The sequence below is a fragment of the Rousettus aegyptiacus genome, unplaced genomic scaffold, assembly GCF_014176215.1.
Source record: "Rousettus aegyptiacus isolate mRouAeg1 unplaced genomic scaffold, mRouAeg1.p scaffold_m13_p_15, whole genome shotgun sequence".
NCBI lineage: Eukaryota > Metazoa > Chordata > Mammalia > Chiroptera > Pteropodidae > Rousettus > Rousettus aegyptiacus.
This window is the reverse complement of record NW_023416290.1, coordinates 9,487,004-9,506,413: the sequence shown is the minus strand read 5'-3', so window position 1 is coordinate 9,506,413 and position 19,410 is coordinate 9,487,004. Positions and strand designations below refer to the sequence as shown.

Genomic DNA, 19,410 nt, shown 5'->3' with positions numbered 1-19,410 from the left:
TGATGTGCATTTTATTTATGCACTCCAATGATAAATAACAATTGATTAGAAAGAATTTGGATTAATCAGTTTCTTGGCCTCCGTGAATCTTTAAATGTCTTCAAGGGACCGACTAATATAGGGAGACGTCAGAGAGGTAGCGTGAGCTGAGGTGTGGAGGTGGAAGCAAGCAACGTTAGGCAGAGGCAAGGAAACTGATGAGATCTTTATAAGAAAGAGCCAGGTACTGAATTTGTTCTTTCTTGTTCTTAGTTTTCAATTCAGTTCGGCTGCATTCCTTTTGGTAGAAAGAAAATCGAAGAACTCCGAGGTCTAACGTAAGGTACCTTGAGATCTCAGGTTTCTTCTAGGCTTGGTAGCTGTGACTACAGAAATGGATGCATTTTATAAATAAATATCTTTAAACCTTTCAAGTCAATTAAGGTTTTAAACACAAATACTCTTATTATAGAAGTCAATATAGAGCAGCATTCAAGTCAAGAAATGTTACTAAAATCTGTTAGTCTTAAAATTAAATGGAAAGATTATGCTCTTTTCCCACTAGTTTTATACTTTTCATTTTGTAATGACATGAACTTAAATCGGTATTAACTAATCTATCAAAATCTTCAGAGAGATTCCAGTATATTACTTGATACCCACTGTTTATAGATTTTGAGTCTGCTAACAATTTTGATTAAAGAGTAAACATGAAAAGGCATGTTAGTTTAGTCTCTGACTTCAACTATCCATGTACTTACAAACAAATGGTAGGCAAAGGCTCCAACAATGAAATCTTGTACTTCAGTGAGTCAGAAGAGAAAAGTTTTGTTTTCACATTAATTGCAAATTTCAAATTAGTGCGGCTTTGTTTTCAAATGGCATATGCTAAGTTTACTATTTGTTGTCTTTTCCTGGAAAGTTCAGAAAATCAAACTTTTGAAGGGCCTCTTTGGAAGTGAAGTGTGCTAGTCAGTCGTACCTGTGAAACGAATATGAGGATGATGGATGATTCTTTCCAGAGCTTCAGGGAAATAGGACAATCTGGTGTCTTCTGCAGCGGCCCCACTGCTAATCCATCTTTATCACTAATAGTAACATAACTACGTCTGTCGACTGCCATCTATATGCCAGACACCGTTTTAGATTTCTCAAGCTTCAGCTCATTTAACCAACATGACAATCCCGAGTTAGCCCATGCTTTTCCTCATTTTACTAACAGAGAAGCTGAGGCTCTGAGATGTTAAATATTTAGCCCCAAATCACACTGCTAATAGGAAGCATAACCAGAATTTGAATCTTAGCCTGGCTCCAAAGGTGACACTCTGAACCACTAACCCGTTTCACCTCTCGGTGTAATGCCCCGGCTCAGCACACCTCTTTTGCTTGTCTGATCATCTCAACCTGTATTGCCTTTCAAGACCTTTCATAGTTAAATATTGCTTTTCTTATCCATTGTATTTCCCATAAGGACCTTTTATTTATACATGCAACAGACATTTATGAAACATCTATTATATACCAAGAACTATGCATGATACTAGAGATGCAAAGTTGAACATGCTATGGTTACTGATTTTCAGAACTTAAAAATCAGTGAGGAACACTGACAAGTAAATAATTATATTTTTTCTTTTCCCTACCCCATTACTTTTGCTAAGTTCTTTCTCTGTTTGCTTCTCTCTTTTCCATTTCTTTATCTGGATATAGTTCTTCACCTCACTAAAGGTTGAATGTCTATTATTTATTTAAAAGGTCAACGTAATGTAGATGAAATTAAGAACTATAGAATCAGGTCATAGCCCGGAAGCTTTCTATCAAGCCGGCGGGAGCTGAATGGACGTGATGGGGAAGAGGCAGAGATGATCCACACCTGTGTGTGAGTGCTGACTGACAGACGTGTGACTCAACGAATGAGCAGGCAAAGACTGAAACCTAAGTAATGATGCAAAGCAATATACTGTTAAGTTTCACCTATCATGGGTCCAGTGAGGAGCGCAAAGGAGGGCATCAGCACCTGCACAGAGAGTAGCTGCCTGTGGCCATCGTCATGACGCAGACGCTTTTGTTCTGTTTTGTTTTCCCATTATTCAAAAGGATGGATGCTCAGATTACTTACAAAAAATAAAGAATGCTGCATTTTTTTTATGCTTCTTAATCGTAGTTGGTTCTGAAGCAGCCAGCATGTGTTTTGGAGGCTGGAAATAAACCAAAGCCCCTAGAGTGGAGTGTTTGTGTTGGGAAAGAGTGATCCATAGGAGTAGAAATATATAAATATCTGTCTGGAATGGGGAACACCAAAATATTGAAGTTAGAGCTGGAAATGCATTCGATATGTTTTATATGGGGAAAAAAAAAGTGCTCTAAGTTCAAAAGTTCTGGAAGATGAACCCTGGCAGAAATGTTGGAGAAGTTTTCCCCTGGCGCTGGCTTTGTCGAAGCCATGGCTACTGTCCGTCCTGAGACGCTGAGCGAGGACAGTGTGGGACCTGTGTGCTTTGTGTTCCAATGGTGGAGGTGGGCGGGAGGGGCGGGAGAGAGGGAGAGAGAGAGAGAGTGTGTGTTCCATGAAAAGCTGCTATGGGCCACCTCCATGTTTTGTCATGATGGGTTCCTGAAAACCACATACTGGATCTGAGTCAGAAAGTGGATCGCATCTTTCCCACCCAGACAATGTTATAACTTTGGTTTGAATTGAAGACATCAAATAAATCATAGGCGTAATCAACACTGCAGCACAAAGGGGAAAATACGGTTACTATAAACCTTTATAATAATTTAAAATTGCAAAATTATATCAAAGTACTATGAACTGTGGATAATAGTGTTATATGAAGTGATTAGAGGTGAGACTCCAAAGTACTATAAACTATATGTAAAACACCCTACAAACAATTTAACTATATCATAAATTTGGCCAGTGTTAAATTTTGATAACTGTTAATGTTTATCATTTTCCTTGCCATTTTGAAACTGGGAAAACATTTTAAGGAATAATTTGAATGACTAGGTCTCTTACAATAAGGTTGTCTGGAATTTTAACTATTTGTCTTTCACATTTTTTGATAAGTCTTAGATTATTTAATGTAAAACTACCCTTTTATTCTTTAAGACTTCACTAAGAACTTCAGTCTATTTTAAATAATTTGGAGAAAAGAAAAATCGCTTGAGTGTTGCATTTGTTATCTATAACCATGTAACAAATTACCATACATTTAACATTTTAACACAACACACGTTAATTATTTCACAGTTTTTAGGGGGGCTAGGAGTCCAGGCACAACTCAGCTGTCTCCTCTACTTCTGAGTCTCCCACAGGCTGGAATCTAGGGATCGGTCAGGCCTCCTGGGGCCTTTTATGGAACTTGACTGGAAAAGGATCCACCTCCATACTCACAGAATTCAGTTCCTCAAGGGTTGTTGGACTAAAGGCCTCAGTTCTTGGCTGGTCATAGGCCAAAAGCCACCCTGAGTTTCTTGTCATGTGGGCCTCCCCAACTTGTTTCATCAAAATGTGCGAGACAAAAGAGCAGTAGAAAAGGTACGCTAACAAGATAAAAGTCACAGCCTTTCAAAACCTAATTGCAGAGGATGCTCAATCAACCTTGCTTCGTTTTATTAGAAACCAACTTCTGCGTTTAGCTGATCTTCAATGGGAGAGAATTATGCTGGGGGACGAGTACCGGCAGGCAGGGGTCATAGAGCCACCTGAGAGCCATCCCGGCCCAGATGCGTTCAGCACGTCAGTGTTTGCTTGTCCATTCCTCTTGTTTTCTTCCGCATGTACAGTGCTCTGGAAGGGCTTGGAAAGAACGACGGTGTTCTAAGTGGGAAAGGGACCAGAATACCAGGGCGTGTGTGCTTTCGTACTGCTTATGCCCAGAGGGGTAGGTTCATGGGTGGCTATCAGCTCGAGGCTTTCATAATGCCAAAAGGATTGTAGTAAATGGTCATGGCAGAAAATATTCCGTGAAGAAGATAAAACTCGAGGTGGAATCTTCGTTCGATTGATCATGGCATTGAGGATCTAAACGGAGTGGTTCGGTTGTGCTTCAGAAGGCCCGCAGATGAAGCTGCAGCTGGGAAAGGGAACGTGGGAGAATCAGGAAAGAAGATGGAGTGCAAAACGCGAAGCGGCCATAGGGAGCAGAACTTGGTGGAAGAGCCAAGATGGTTAAAGGCGATTTGGGGAGAGTTTCGCTGTGCAAAGTTCAATTTAACTGTCACTTCCGTAGTCTCATGAAATTTCCTGTAAAATCCCCATTGGTTAGATGTCATTTAGGGGAGGGCACATGACGAGGTGCTGAGATCAGGGGAAAGCACCGTAGCCCCGGCCGACGAAGTTCCCTTTGTGTAGCACGGAGTTCGTCAGTCACGTGGGGCGGGGCGGGTGCCGTGCTGTGGCGGGAAAGCCATCGCCTCAGTGTTCAGATCCAGGCCGCACCACGGTACTGGTTCTGTAACTCAGATGTCAGATCCCACGGGGTGAACTTAGCCTCCTCCTTGCTCCCTCCCAGTTATGACCACAAAAGATGCCCTCAGACATTTTCCAATGTCTCCTTGTGGTGGAAGGAGGAAGAAATCACCCTTTGTTGAGAAGCAGTGCCCAGGAGGGTTGTTGTGTGGGGCAAAATAAGGTGTAATACCTGAATGCAAGTAAGAGTAGTTATAATCGGCACTCAACAAACGATGATCGTCCTTTAAAAATTTGACATTGGAGAGTAATATCTTACATATGGAGTTCTCTGGATATAAGTTTATTGAAATATAAAAGGCAAATAATACTGTGTTAATAATAGTAATGTATACAATCACTAATTTAAGAAATCATTTGTTATAGATGTTTGTATGTATATATAAAAGCTGATCCTCAGACCAGTCTCTTCCAATCAGTGCTGCGTGCCTTGGGGAAGTCATCCCGACTGTCTAAAGGGACGTGTCTGTAACACACCTGATGTGTAAACTGGAGCTAATAGTGTCCTGGTGCTGCGGTGATTCGTTCACTGGTTCACTGACTATGTACCTGAGTTAGGCATCGATTGCATTGGCGGAACTGTATGGTAAAGCGAGACAGTCTTTGCCCTCCTGGGGATTTATTAGCAAAGAAGTAAATGATGAACAATAATGTAATGTGACTCCAGGATGTAACAAATGCTATGGAGATTAAGAAGGGTAAAAAGGATAAAGAATGATAGAATAGTTGAGGAACCCGCTTAGAAAGTGATATTCGAGCAGAGATTTCAGTGAAGAAGCCCAGCGCGGGCTTCTCTGGGGGAAGGGCACCCCAGGGAGGGGTCAGCAAGAACAGACACCTGGTGACGTTAACACTCCCGCAGTGCTCAAGACTCAGAGAGAGGCCAGAGTTTCTGTACGGGGAGTATGTTGTGTAGCCAATTTGTACATTTTTAGATTTTTAAATATCTTTTTCCTTATTACCAAAGACCCAATTTTAAGAAACTCAAAAAATGTGTATAACGTAGGAAGTGAGATGAGCTTCTTAGGTGCCATCATATTGCATGACATGTTATTAAAGAACAGTTCCGTAGAGGCAGCTCTCCAAGGAAATGGAACCAAATTGAAAGTTTTTGTAAAATTTCACTTGGGTGACAGTGTTTCGTGGCTTGAAGTGTAAGAGATGAGAACAGCGTGCGAGTTCCAGGAACGCAGCACAGAGTGGAAAGTGGATTTACAATGAGTCAGGCAGGGTGGCAGCGTCTTGTGGCGTGTGGCTCACATCTCGGTGATGCGAAAAGGTATGTCCTGGGCCTGCTTCTCTCGCCTGTGGCACACCACAGGGCGAATGAGTTGGCCACTTTGGCCAAAATACATCAGCAGCAATTTTAGTATATGGCCAGCCATGATCTTCATTTTTTTCCCCCTAAAATTTGATTCTTTTTCTGAGTGTAAGACAGAAATAAAAGGAAATTTTGTGTGTGTGTGTGTGTGTGTGTGTGTGTGTGTGTGTGTTGGGGGGGGTAGAGTTGACAACGAGTAGTATTAAATATCATAGCTATTTAATACCATTTTTAGATTAACCATATTGTATTTAGAATCCAACAAATGGGATGAACTTAATGAAATTTTTTTCCTTATTTTTTTCTTTACATTTTTGTATGTATTTAGTTGACTTTAATTTAGCTTCTTGAGAATATTGGATGATGGGTTGAGAAATCTCAATAGCAATAGCGCAAAGTTCAGAGAGGGAAGGTAGTGAAGTTTAAAGGAAATAAAATGTAGGACAGTCGAAGCAAAAGCAGTCTATCCGATCAAGAGTTTCGTGAAGGAAGAATACCACCAAAGCTCAGACTTAAGGAACAAGAGAGAATGTAAGAGAAGAAAGAAAAAAGGAGGATGGTGGTGGCTGATGTCAACCATCCAAGAGTAGTTACACTTGAAATCCAAGAGAAACTAAGGATAAATCCTGAGTTTACTCACTAATAGCTCATCAATTTAGTTTTGTGCCATGTATATAAAATAAACTGACTTCAGGCAAAATCAGCTTTACTAAAAATAAGTTTAAAACATGGCTACGGAAAACTTAACTGCTAGCGATGAGATTGTAACAGTTGAATTTATTATACTCTCACCAAAGGGTTTATTTTGAGTTAGCAAATTATATAATTAATGCAGAAATACCCATTGAAATGAGCTCAGTTAATTCATGGTCTGGATCAAGAGTTAAAATACCATCAAATATGGTACAGGGTATAATTATTAGGTTAAGTGTCAAAGTTCATTCGCAGGTAACAAATTAATACAGTGTACTTAGGAACTTCTCAACATAGGACCTTATTTATTTAACAGAGCTTACGGGAACATAAAAATGGTATTAAATAGGACTGATAATTAGAAACAAAAAGAATACACGTAAGTGTGCCGAATCACCTGTCATGGCTGAATAATACTTGCTGTAGCATAATGGTGCCTAATTCGTAGCTAAAGTATTAGGACGAGAAACGCTTTCTCACTATTGAGAGGTAATAATTCCAGGGGAATTAGAATTGAATAAATACACTGTCAACAGTAGTTAAAATGATAAGCATTTGCAACATTTCGTAGTGATTTTTATATTTGAAAAGAATTACACATTTATACCCACTACCCCATAAATATTAATAATTTACCGAGTCTCAGCCTTTTGAAAAGATTAACCAGCCTGTCCCTGAGATCACCTGAATGCCACCTTTTCACTTCTCACATCTACACTGAACGTTTTTGCCTGGTTTGCCTCACTTTTTGCTTTCCATTTGCATTCCTTAAGCCCTCTACTTCTAAACTCTCTGTCCATCTCCTGTCTGTGGCTTCCCCCTAGCGCCCCTCAACTCTGATCTCTGATATTTATTATTCCTCTGACACTGACTCTAGATTTCGAAGTTGGTCACAATGCGTCCTCACTTCACTGGGGGCTGTACCTGAGCTTTGGGTCATTCCACGCTGGTACTGGGCCAGTCTGCATATATAACTAACCCTCCCCGACACGAGCCACATACCTAGCGTTTCAGTCACGCATATTGAAAGAGAATTGTTCACAACTTCTATCTGTCAAACCTTCAGAGTGTAACGAAAGTTTCATGAAAAAGTCCATTTTTGTGTGTGTGTATACAACATAATCTCCCGAATTTGTGGTGGGCGGAAATTAAGAAGAGCAAAGATGCACTCAGATGCGGCAACCAGGCTTTGGAGAGTGTGTGGATTTGAATTTGCTAGAAGCACTAACATTTTCTTCCAGATTGGAAGGAGAAAACCACTCCCAGATGTCTTAATTTTTCCGACTAACGGAAAAACCTTCATGATTTATATAACGATGAGTTCAATTAGTACAAGTGTTATGATTCATTCGCAATCGGAGGGAACAAAGTCTGGCCTCTAAATTTTTACAAATGTTTGTGGTCATCATGGGTTTGGCTGTTGATGGTCAAAGAAATTAAATAGGCTCTGGGAGCTAACAAAGACAATCCCAGGGCGTTTCTTGTTCCTTTCAGTTAAGGACAGAAGACACAGAATATATTTAACTTTAAATTTAACTTTACATGAACATTTTCCATAATATACCGGTCTAATCACTTTCTTTATTAATCTTATGTGGCCAAGGAAAGTAAATATTCAGTAACATACTCTCTCTTATGTTATTCAAAGGGGAAAATTCAGCACAACATTTGAATTCCATGAGAATTTTATTTTTTCAAATGCAATTCTGACTTAATTTTTTTTTTAACTAAAGTTAATTTTAAAAATTACAACCTATACTTTCAGGTGTCTACCACTTTGTTCCTAATATTTATAAATTAGGTTAAGTCGTACCATTCCGATGTACTAAGAAAGAATGGCGAGCTCATATTTGAGGCGTGGTTGTAGAAAGAACCCATAGAGCATGGCCTTCACATCCTTTTTCCACCTTTCAACTAGAATTTGTCCCAGCAAAGTGAGTTATATTTTGTTCTCCATTCTTTCTTTTCCTCTTAAGGAAATATAACTGTCTCACATAGCAAAAATGGTTTAATAAATATTTTATGTAAACTTGTCTAATTTCTTATATGTTTTCTTAACATTTGTTTTATTTTTAATAATTCACTCAGAGTATATAACATCTGCTTAAAATATTTGACCAAATCAGCTCTATTGGCATAAATCAACAAACCAATTGCAGTGCAGGGAAAAACTGCCATATAATTCTTGTGTAACCCATCAGTGAATCACTGTGAAGGGACTTATGTTTGGAAAGCTTTTAATTTTTTGTTATAAAGTTCCTAGAAACAGATGTGAAAATTCACTCATATCCCATATTGTCTAGTTCGGGCAGCTGTAAATTATTTCATGGATTGCACTTGAATGAATTGCACGTCCTAGGGTTATTTCATCGAGGCAGCTGTTATTTTCTTAAATTAAATCAAAACAATTCTCTGCTTGATTAATTCTTGGTTATTTGGATGGTAGAAAGATAAAGTGCTGACATGTCTTTAGTCATAAATTAGTTCACTTTTCTCAATTAGTGTCCCTGTGACTCAAAAGATGCATCATGGTTTTATAAGCTACCTTTAAATATAAATTACTGCTTTGGGCTTTCTATTGTGGAAAAAAATAAGTATGGTACTCTCTTCTTTTAAATATAATATTCATGTAATGCGCACCTCTTACTTATAAAGGAAGTTAGACATAAGAAGTGTCACTGCTTGGTTTAACTAATTGTGTCAGCTTTTTTTAGCCATATGCCCAGTAGCTCCATTCCATACCTCTTTCCTAGCTCCAGACTTGTCTCTCTCTGTCTACCAAACATCCATATGGCTATCCTGAAGATAGTTCCATCTCAGCCTATGTGAAACCAAAAGTATTATCTCTTCCCGTATTCCCTGAAGTGGTAATATGGAAAAAGCTGCTAGCATTTCACATTCACTAGTTCACTACAACCTACTGAACCTTCCTCTGCAATTACCTTCCGATACATGTCTTTCTCTTCTACTTGCAACGCCCTTACCCCAGGCTCTCAGATGCATGCCCTACTGATATGGGCTTCTTTCTGCCTCATCTCCCTGTTTCCACTTTTCAATTTTCCGAATGGCTGCAGTAAGTGCAAAACCAATTTTCCAAAAGCCAGTTCCCCATAAAGATCAATTGGTCAAATAATCAATTAACTAACTTTATCAATTATATAATAGTCTTATAGTCAGTGAATATCAATGAATACCCACTCTGTGCTAGACACACTTACTTCTAAGACACTGAGCCCAATAGGAGGAAAGGAAGTAATGAAAGTAAAGATACATTTGCACAGTCAATGAATATGATTATATTCTCAAAAATATTATTGGACATAGTTAATGTGTATTCTTATTTGTATTAACTTAAGGAAATTTTTATTTGGTCTAAAGCTATAGGATACAGGATAGTTTAGTTTAGTTTACAATATAATTTTATTAAGATATCCATGAGACTTATGTTCTAGAATAGCAGTGTCCTGTAGATATATAATGTGAGCCACGAATTGGAGCAACTTATGTAATTTTATTTTATTATTATTATATTTTTAATTTTTTTAAACAAGGCAACCCTTGGTCGACCTCACATATTGCAAGGACCTTGTCAGCTTACAATCCCTTATTTTTTATTTTTTACACCTACAGCACCTTGTATTTTTTACATAATAGCATTCCTTTAAGAATCAACTGTTACTTTAAGAATCATGAGAGTCTTTGTTGGAAAAATATTTCCGATTGCTTCAAAGAAATTTTGAGTTGTCCAGAGCCTCTCCTCACTACACTGACTTTGTATCTACTGAGTTATTCTTTATGCTGACATAAAGAGCTTATGCGGCCCATTGACCTTGCTTGACAGAATGAATCTTGGTAAAGAGAGGATGAAGGAAGGAATATTTCTCAGAGTGAGACCTCTCCTAAGACTGCAGAAGCCAGTTTCACGGCCATCATCAGAGTTGCATCTGACACTTTTATAGCCATAGCAGTTGCTGAGGTAGTTTTAGCTTGCAGCATCATAAGGTCTCCAATGAACAAGCAAATGAATTCCAGAATGCTTCTTTAAGATTCTCTTTTTCTCCTATATTAGGATAGCTGTTCTGAGCTGGAAGAAAAAGAAATGATACCCAGATGGAGATGGAGTGGCTGGGCTATCTTAGAAAATGCAATTGTAGAATTTATCTCTTATTACTTTCTCTACATATGATAAGCAACCTACAAATGCTTATATAATTATCATGAAGCTCCATAACCCTATTCTTTATCTTATTAGTAGAAAAAATGGTGTAAAGGCAAGTAAAGAGTTGAGGGATTTGAACATGCCTTCGAAGGTAAGGGGTAATCATCATATGTATATTCTCTAGTGCACAATGAACCACTTAATTTCTTCATGTCAAGGTGGAGAATAATTCAGTACTCACCTCATTAAGAAGTATGATGTGCTTTGCAGCTCCAAAAATAAAGCCAAGGAAGCAACTTTTAGCTTTAATTCATAGCAATATGGCCTCCAAGAGATTGTTGTTTCATTTAAACAATCTGCTTTTAAACATTCAATTTCCTCCTTTTATCAGTATCAGATATACACTAAATCCATCACAGATTTGTAATGAGAGTGTTTGAGAGAGGCTTAGATTTGGATGAAACCTGAGAGATCATTTAGTATAGTGCTTTTGCAAAATTCTAAATCATCCACCATAAGTAATTATCCAGCCTCTGCTTTAAACACTTTGGGGATGGGGTCCTCGCATCTCCCACACAGCACTGTTCAATATGCCTTTAACAGCTGTAAATGTTAGAAGGTTGTTAATGTTGACTCAGAAATGCACTTTCTGTTCCTCAGACCCATTTCTTCTCTGAAACCACAGAAGGAACTCAGATATCTCTTCTGTGTGACAAACCTGTAGCTATTGAAGGTTGCCATTATGGAAATAAATGAAGACTATCCAAGTGAGAACAAGCAGAGGCTATTTATACAGAGCTTCTTATGGCAAGGGAGTCAGCCACCATGATGACTTGCATTTACCAGAGACCCCAAAACAGGCAGGGGAGTGGGAAAGCTTTGTAATGAGAAAAAAAGGTTGAGAGTGGGGAGCAGGGAAGCTCGAAGTAAGTTCTGATTGGAAGTAGTTAGCATGGAGCGGCTGGAGGCAGGCTAACTGGAAGCAGCTGTTTTGGGGAGCATAGTTGACTTTCTCTGGTTGGTCCTGAGTTGGAAATAGGGGTAAGAGGAGGAAAACTGGCTCGTAACAAAAAAGTCCTGAATGTTTTGGGCCAACTGCTGCAGAAATTGTGATTTGGCTTCGCTGGGTAATTCTAGCCAAGGTCGTGACTCAGTGTTCTAATGTCATTGTGATCTATCCATTGTCTGTCTGTGTAGTTGGTCTCTCAGTCGTCTCTTTTGGTTGCTTTCTCCCTTTCAGGAAGTTGGCCAAAAGGTAGGACTAGAGATCCACATCTTCACTGCTCGATTCTTCACTTGTCTCCATAGTCAGTTGTGTCACAAGAGCTTACTAGTTTTTTTTAATGTTATCTATCGTGGTGGTCATCTGCTCAGAAAGTGCTGCACAGAAGCTCTTAAGACTTGTATCAAAGCACTAAGATGAAGCCTTCAGATGACAGAATTCAATGAACTGGCATCATGACCACTGTGATAAAAACTAGAACAATCGAAAGTTTTTTAAAGATGCTTCTGAACCAAGAATATGAATTGCCAACCAAGGCCAAGAGAACGGACGATCTCACTAGTCACAAGGATCAACCTTAGAAAGCCAAGTCGCTTTTTCCTTAAGGTCATATATAGCCTTTTCTACCTTACCTGTTTCACGGAATCAAATGAAGTAAGATATAGTAGCAGTGGCACAGATAACTATTGTGATTAGTGGCTAAGAAATCTAGATTATCACTATCTCTTGCCAAGAAATTGAGACTAATCTGCTTTCATTGTTTACATGAACAATGATTCAATAACTCATCCAGGTAGTGTCTGAATAATCAAGGGAAGCCTCATTTTGGAGCTTGCATCTGCATTATAACGTGCAGCTTTAACAATTTATAGAATTAGGGTGTCTGTGTATGGATAATGTAATACTATTCCTAAAGGGTATGAGATATTGGTATGAGGTAAGCAAGACGAGCCATCGTGCTGCAGAGGCAGTCGTTATCTGGTAGGAACACACAGGTATCCAGGTACAAGGCATCATTCGTGACATGATGTTGAAACCGGAGCCTTACATTAGCTGGATAAGCAGAGGTTGGTGTTAGAATGATTTTGCTGTGACTAGCAATTTTAATAAGACTGGAACAAAAGAAAAAAAAGTACCATTATGGGCAGGTGACAAAAAGGAGTCTACAGAAACTGAGAAGGAATGACTGTAAGTAAAGAGATGAAAAACAAAATAGGAATTAGGGGGTTTGACCTAACATCTTGGGCCGAAGCTGCCCACTCTCTGAGGTCAGCAGATTGTTCTGAAGGCCTTGGGACATCTGCCTGCCGTGAAGATCAGCTGCTTCCAGAGAAACTCTGTGAATCCTCAGTTTGAGGTTCCCTATTAGAACAAGCGTCTTGTTTTGTTGATTCCTGATTGCTTCTTTAGTTGTGACATGTTAACCCAGGGATTTACTCCAGCAAGTTTTACTTCTGTATTTGTCATTAACAGTACTTGGTAGAATCCCTCAGAAAAACTGTTCATGAGCTTCAAGAGCAGTTTTTCTCTGATGTATCTTCCAACAGGCAAAATCTCATAGTCGAATATTGTTAAGAGGCTGTTGAAGAAGATATTTTGAGCGTGATCTTTACCTCTTGGTGATAGGTCTGGATATAGTACAGGAGTCTCACAATATTTTGTGATGTCAGTGCACAGCAGGACAGAGTCTAGTGCCATAGGTAAAACCCTGAAGCACACTGTCTTCCAGGTGCCAGTTCATTGGAAAGTGAACAGTGTGTCCTGAGGGAGTGAACTGTCCCGGCATAAAGAAATGCGGAAGTGCGTTTGGTCAAGGGAACTCGAGGGTTTCTGAAAGTTGTGTTAAACTTATTTAAGAATGTCATTGATTCTTTCCACTTTTCCAGAGGTTTGTAGATGAGAGCAGCGTGGTTTCTGAGTCAGGGGTAATGCCCTATAGAGTTCTTTTATAACGTTTCTTGTGACATGTGTGTCTGGGTACTTGATTAAAAAGTTTATATTCCCAAGACTGAAAACAGGAAATCAGTAGTTTTTCAGCAACTATAAAGAAAGTAGCTTTTTGCCAAAGAGATGTTTCAACCTCTCCTGAAAACCGACATACAGTAACTAAAGCATATCCCGGTCTCTTGCACTGTAGAAGCAGTGGAAAATTCCTCAGAAGGTGTTCAGAGGGCCCTCGAAGCTTTGGGTCCTGGCCATATTCCACTTTTGCAGGTTTTCTAGAATTACATTGTTGACAAGTGCCACATGACTCAAACATGGTCTCCAGTGTCTTTTTAAAGTTTCCTTAGCCATATTGATTTAAGAGTAACCAATTTATCTGTACTATGATGAGTAGTTTCACTGAGAAATTTAGCTAATAACCATTTGCAACTGTCTGGTGTCACCAGGAGGCTGTCTTGAGAGAACTGGAGATTATCTGAGTGAAACTTAAACCATGTATATTTTTTTTCATTTTTCCTTTTCAGAATGAGGCTAAATGTCGATATTTCATATTAGTTTCCTTTACAGATTTGTCCTTTAAGAGTTTAGATAGGAGCATAACCTTGGTTAAGACTTCTTGTTTGGCAAAATAATCCACTAGCTAGAGTATTTCCTTTAGCGTCCATATCAAGTGGGCTTAATCACCTTGAGATTCTTCACCCTAGCATTGGTCAGGAAGACTTCAGGCCCCTTAGCTGGATGCCCGCTGTGACCCATTGTTTCTGAGTTGCTTAGCAAGAGTTTTCTTGTCAGGTATGTTCCACTCTTTCTCAATTACCTATAAATTTCCCGATCTCACTTTTGAGATCTAATGCCCAGTCTCCCCACTCCTTTTGCCTTTGTCCTAAAATGTTACATACACCCAACGTCACCTCACTATCTTTGGAATTTTCATGCTTATGTGACTTCTCCTTGGGCATTATTAAAATGTGTTTTTCTTCCATTAATCTGTCTCTGTTAATTTGATTATCGGCCCAGCTAGAAGAACTTAGAAGGTGGGAGAAAAAGTATTAATTTTTCTCAGCCCACCCACAAGAGAGAGTGATTTTCCTCCTTAAAAAAGGTTATAACCTCAATGGTGGGTTACGTGTTAGCAAAATTATAGTTTATCTTCTGAGACTTCGTGTACCTTTTTTTTGCTAAAGCTGAGAACAAGTAAATGGAATCACTTTTATAAGAATAAAACCGGAGATCATGTGCTGTTATCTTTTTAAGTCTTGATTGGGAACCTGGGGAAAACAGGAAGGGACCTCAGTGAAGAGCTGGGGCGTGGCCATCCCCGTGCCCTGTTGTCCTCCCCGGGTGAGGACGAAAAGGGAAGGTTGAGGATGGGGAGAGAGAAGGCTTCAGATGTGTTCTGGTTGGGGATTGTTGGATGGGCTAATAAGAAGCAAAAGTTGTCATGGAATCAGTTCGGGAGCATATTTGTCTTTTCCTGATTGATTCTGAGTTGGAAGCAAAGGGAAAAGTAGGGGAGCTGGTGGTCACTGACCCAGGCAAGTCCTGACCATGTGGGTGGGGACCAGTCGCTGCTGAGGTCGTTTGGCTTCCTGTAAATCGTATGTAATTTGTCTCCAGCTACATTTAGAAGTGATTTAAAGAATAATGTATGAGGCAAGATTTTTGCAAAGCAGAAATAATGTTGTGCTTAACAAACTACTGGCAAACACCTGAAAACGTGGATTTTTCTTTGTGAGACTATTAGAATTAAATGTTCTCTCTATAATTGTGTTGTTACAGAGGATCTTGATGATTTAAGAATGGAGGGAGTAACTACCCTGGTACCTTCTGGGAGCAAATTTAACCAAGGTCGTGCTGTTCACCCTGCTGAACCTCAGGCCAAGGTCACACTGAACATCTGTTCAAGGTGTGCCAGGTAAAACAGATCATAGGTACAGTATATGTAAACGTGATTTTGATGTTTAAAAGCTAAGAGTTCGATGCAAAGCGTGTGCTCCTCTGTGTTAGGAGAAGCTTTTCCTTCTCCTTTTCTTTTGTGCTGACACTGGCGAGGGGTCAGAGGCGTTATCCTGGTGCCCAGCGCCACTCGGACAGCGGGAGTCAAAGAGTTCAGAGCGTCTCCACTTCACAAACCCGAGACTATTTTAAGTCTTTTTGTTTCCGAATTTCATTTGCTATCTGCCTTTCTGTTCCCTTTCAAAGGAAGATTCAAGGGGCTCCAAAAGTTCAAAGCCACTTTGAAAGCACCTGCATAAAGCACGAGTTTGCCCAGGTACAGTTTCAGAGCTGATATTATTGGCCTCTTAACCTGCTCCTTATCCTGTTCGCCTCCTGGAAAGAATTTAATCAGCTTGACGCTTTTCAGTTTTGGCAGCTGGAAGCAATCTTTGCATGTACTGTATGTGGCCAAAGAAGTAGCTTAAGTTACTGCCAAGCCAGATCCCAGTGCTGGTCTAGCAGAAACTCACCAAAGAGCTGGAATTCATTCTTCTGTAGGAACTAAATCTCATTTGCAAAGAGGCTTTTAAGCCTGTTTAAATGAGGAAACAAGCCTTCTCACCCTTATGTAAATAGCACAGATTAGCAAGAACAATACCCTGGCTGGCTGGTTTCATCTCCCTTTCTTTACGTCTAGCTATTCCTTTGTGCTGTTAGAGAGGGGATTAGCCCCCTGCAATTAGGGAGGGGGAAAGTGTAGGAAAACCAGATCTGATTTCTGTAGCCTTTCCTCTTTTACCCCTTTAGAATTTTTATTTTAACTGTTACAGGTTTAGAAATATAGAAAGGACACACCTCTCAGAAAATCAAGGGGTGTTGTTTGAGACCATTAAGAGAAATGTCATAGCACAGCGAAAACACCAGTAGAAACATGGCTTAGACAAGTAATATTTAGGCGAACTGGCTCTTTGGTTAGGGCTGTGAAGGAAACTGGTAATGTTTCTGTGATGACGATAGGCATCCTGAGTATACAGGCCGTCTATGGAAAAGTTGTTTGGCATTTAAATAAAAACTTTGTGTATTTTGTACAAATAATTTGTATGTTTGCGGTTTGACTGGAGGGGGCTGTGCTTGATCCTTCATATTCATTTGGAGAAGGTTGGGATATGAGGTATAGATTTTTCAAAAAGCTTATGGAAATGATATGTTTTACTAAACTACTGAGGATTTGAATAATGCAAGGACCAAATACATATGCAGCCCTAAATTACCATTCACTTTCACAGTGACTGAGTTAGACTGTAAATAGCAAACAATCTGCTTTTAAGGTGAGCCCTTAACTCGATTTATTGAAGAAATATTCAGTTAAATAACTGGTTACATTTACTGCATTCTCACTAAGTACCAGATACTATTTTAAGCACATTTATAAATATATAAACTCATTTAATTCTCAAATAATGCTGGGCATTAATTGCTGTTATTATCCTTATTTTTCAGATAAGGAAACTGAGGCATGAGTTGGTTAAATAACTTGTCTAAAGGAGCATGGCCAGTAGGTGGCAAGATACAGTTTCAAATCCAGGCAGTGTAGCTCAAGGGTCTGCTTCGTCATTTTGTTTGTTGCTGAACACGAAGCTACTGTCTGAAGATGAAGACGGAGGCCTAAAATAGATGGAAACACTGAAATAGAAAGGAGTTTAGGTGTTCGAAATGATGAGCGTTCACCGATGTTTTGATGGAGAATAGGGGCATGAGCTTTAAAAAGGAAGCTAGAGACATGAGGATTTAGGGAAATGCGGTAGCGAGTGTAGTGGACAGTAAGCTGATGGTATTAGAGAAGCTGCTACAGCCAGAGTTTGAAGCGGAAGGAAAACTAGTATCGGTTGTTAAGAAGGATAAAGAACCTGAGATTTTACCCTGTTTGCAGCCTGTGAGCCTGCCCCTGTTCTATGGCAGAAGACTCGAAACTCCTAGGTCAGAGACCAGACTCTCAGTCTTCATGACAATAACCGAGGGTTCAGCATTTGCACTGGATTCCTGAGGTGCAAGTCTCAAAACGAGGCGAACAGGAAAGCAGACTGAAGCATGTGAGAGGGATCCTGAGTTTAGGAACCCCGGCTATTTTTGCAATGGGAGGTTAGCGTTGTGCTAGAGAGAGACTCTGTGCCTGTCTTCCAAGGCTGTTTATAAACACGTCAGAACAGAAGGTCTGAAACAAAGGCTGTCAGCGTCTCTGCTCACAAAGTATGTGGAAATGAGAGAAACTCAGAGAGAATTGTCTCCCAGTAATAGAATGGGCTACTTTGTAATGCATTGATGTTGTCATCAGAATTGCCCATAATTAATTCTCAAACATCAACTTATGTTGCTGGCTTGTACTCTCTTGGTTTTATTATACTTTTTAGGCCAGGGCTGAGCAGTTATCTGAGGCAGAAGTCCTAAACTGAAAGACTATGGGTAGTGTCCAGGTTTGTATGTCCACATAACATTTAAAAATACCACTGGATTAGTACCAACTTTACATAAAAATTGAGATTTTTGTCATCTCTTGAAAATCTATACAGGTGATAAAAATGGCCCCACATTCCCAAATGGGTCCACGCCAGTAGCTTTCCCATCGAGACCCTTAGACCCAGCAGCTCCCCTCAGACTGTCTGACCAGCTTCACTCATTCATACCACCTGTCTGCAGTCTGTAGGCCTTTGTAACCTCTGATGTACAGAAACATTGGCACTCCGAAGATAAGCAGTGAATCCTGACTGGAGGAGCCCAGCCAGGCCATTGGGAGAAGGATCCAGAACCCAAAAGAGGCAGGTCCCGCTGTCTCAGGGTACCAGGTGATGGGTAGGGATTTGTGGTAGGTGGGCTGTCGTCTTAGAATGACCAGGCAGTCTCTCAGACCTCAGCGAGTCCACCAGAAATCCTGCTCTGAGAACTAGACCCACACGGAGAAAACAGATGCTCCATTTACAGAACAGCACCCATTGTCATTGTGCTCTTGGTGGCACTGATACCCAGCCCGGAAGAGACACATGAGAGAGAATGCAGGCTTCATAGAGGAAGCCAGACACTGGGTTTTGGACCTGGGATCAGGATTTAATTCCAGATCTTACCGGACTGGAGAAAGTGTGTTGCTTGTGGATAAGAAAGTTTAGGATAATCAACGTTAAGTTAAACCACGTCCTTACCAAGCCTCTTCAAGGCTTTACGGCACAGGTAGAGCAGAAAGACAAGTCTTTTGAATCTGGCAGAGGGCCCTGATGTCCACACACCCTAAATTACCTACTGCGTGGTCTTGGGAAATTTATGCAAATATTTAGAAAATCTGGTCCGTCCTCTGTGAAGTGGAGTTTCCGTGACCCTGGGGACCTCCAGGGACAGTGAGGAGGCTGGGCGGGGTCGTGTGGGCAGAGGCAGCGCGTGCTCGCCGTGCGAGGCTCTCAGCGGACGGGTTTGCTCTGCTGTCCTCCTCGTCCCCGGGCTGATTACTACGTCAGCACTCAGGAACTTTAAAATGCTTCGAGTTCCCTCACCCACCATCGTTTTGGTTGCCCACGGGAAAGCCCTCAGTTATGGAGGGAAAAAGAGCCTCATTTTCCTGACGTTCAGGAATCTTCTCTTGCCGTAGGCTTCTGACTGGGGAGAAGACGATGGTCCTCTTCCCAGGATTTCTGTGTTCGATAAAGCAATGTAAGGGGACGACATCTCTGTCTGTTGTTTCTTAGCGTTTTAAGGTCTAGGAATCATTTTTTACCTGGAGCTGGAGAGGTGAAGTGTAGTAAGGGCGCTTAATGGATGTCTTGGATCTGGAAGTAAAACTGTAGCCCCACGATACTATCCACAACCTCAGTATAGAGTCAGTGACCTTCAGAGCTTCTGCGAATAACCCATCGAAG

The 19,410-nt window shown here is 40.3% G+C and overlaps 1 protein-coding gene across 1 annotated transcript in view; it reads left to right on the top strand.

Moving 5' to 3' along the window:
- The window catches only part of CUNH8orf34 (chromosome unknown C8orf34 homolog), a 254,464-nt gene that overhangs the window by 126,376 nt on the left and 108,678 nt on the right, over positions 1-19,410 (top strand). The window contains 1 exon segment of the mRNA XM_016152981.2: positions 15,353-15,488. Within this exon segment, the coding sequence (XP_016008467.2) occupies positions 15,353-15,488 (136 nt within the window).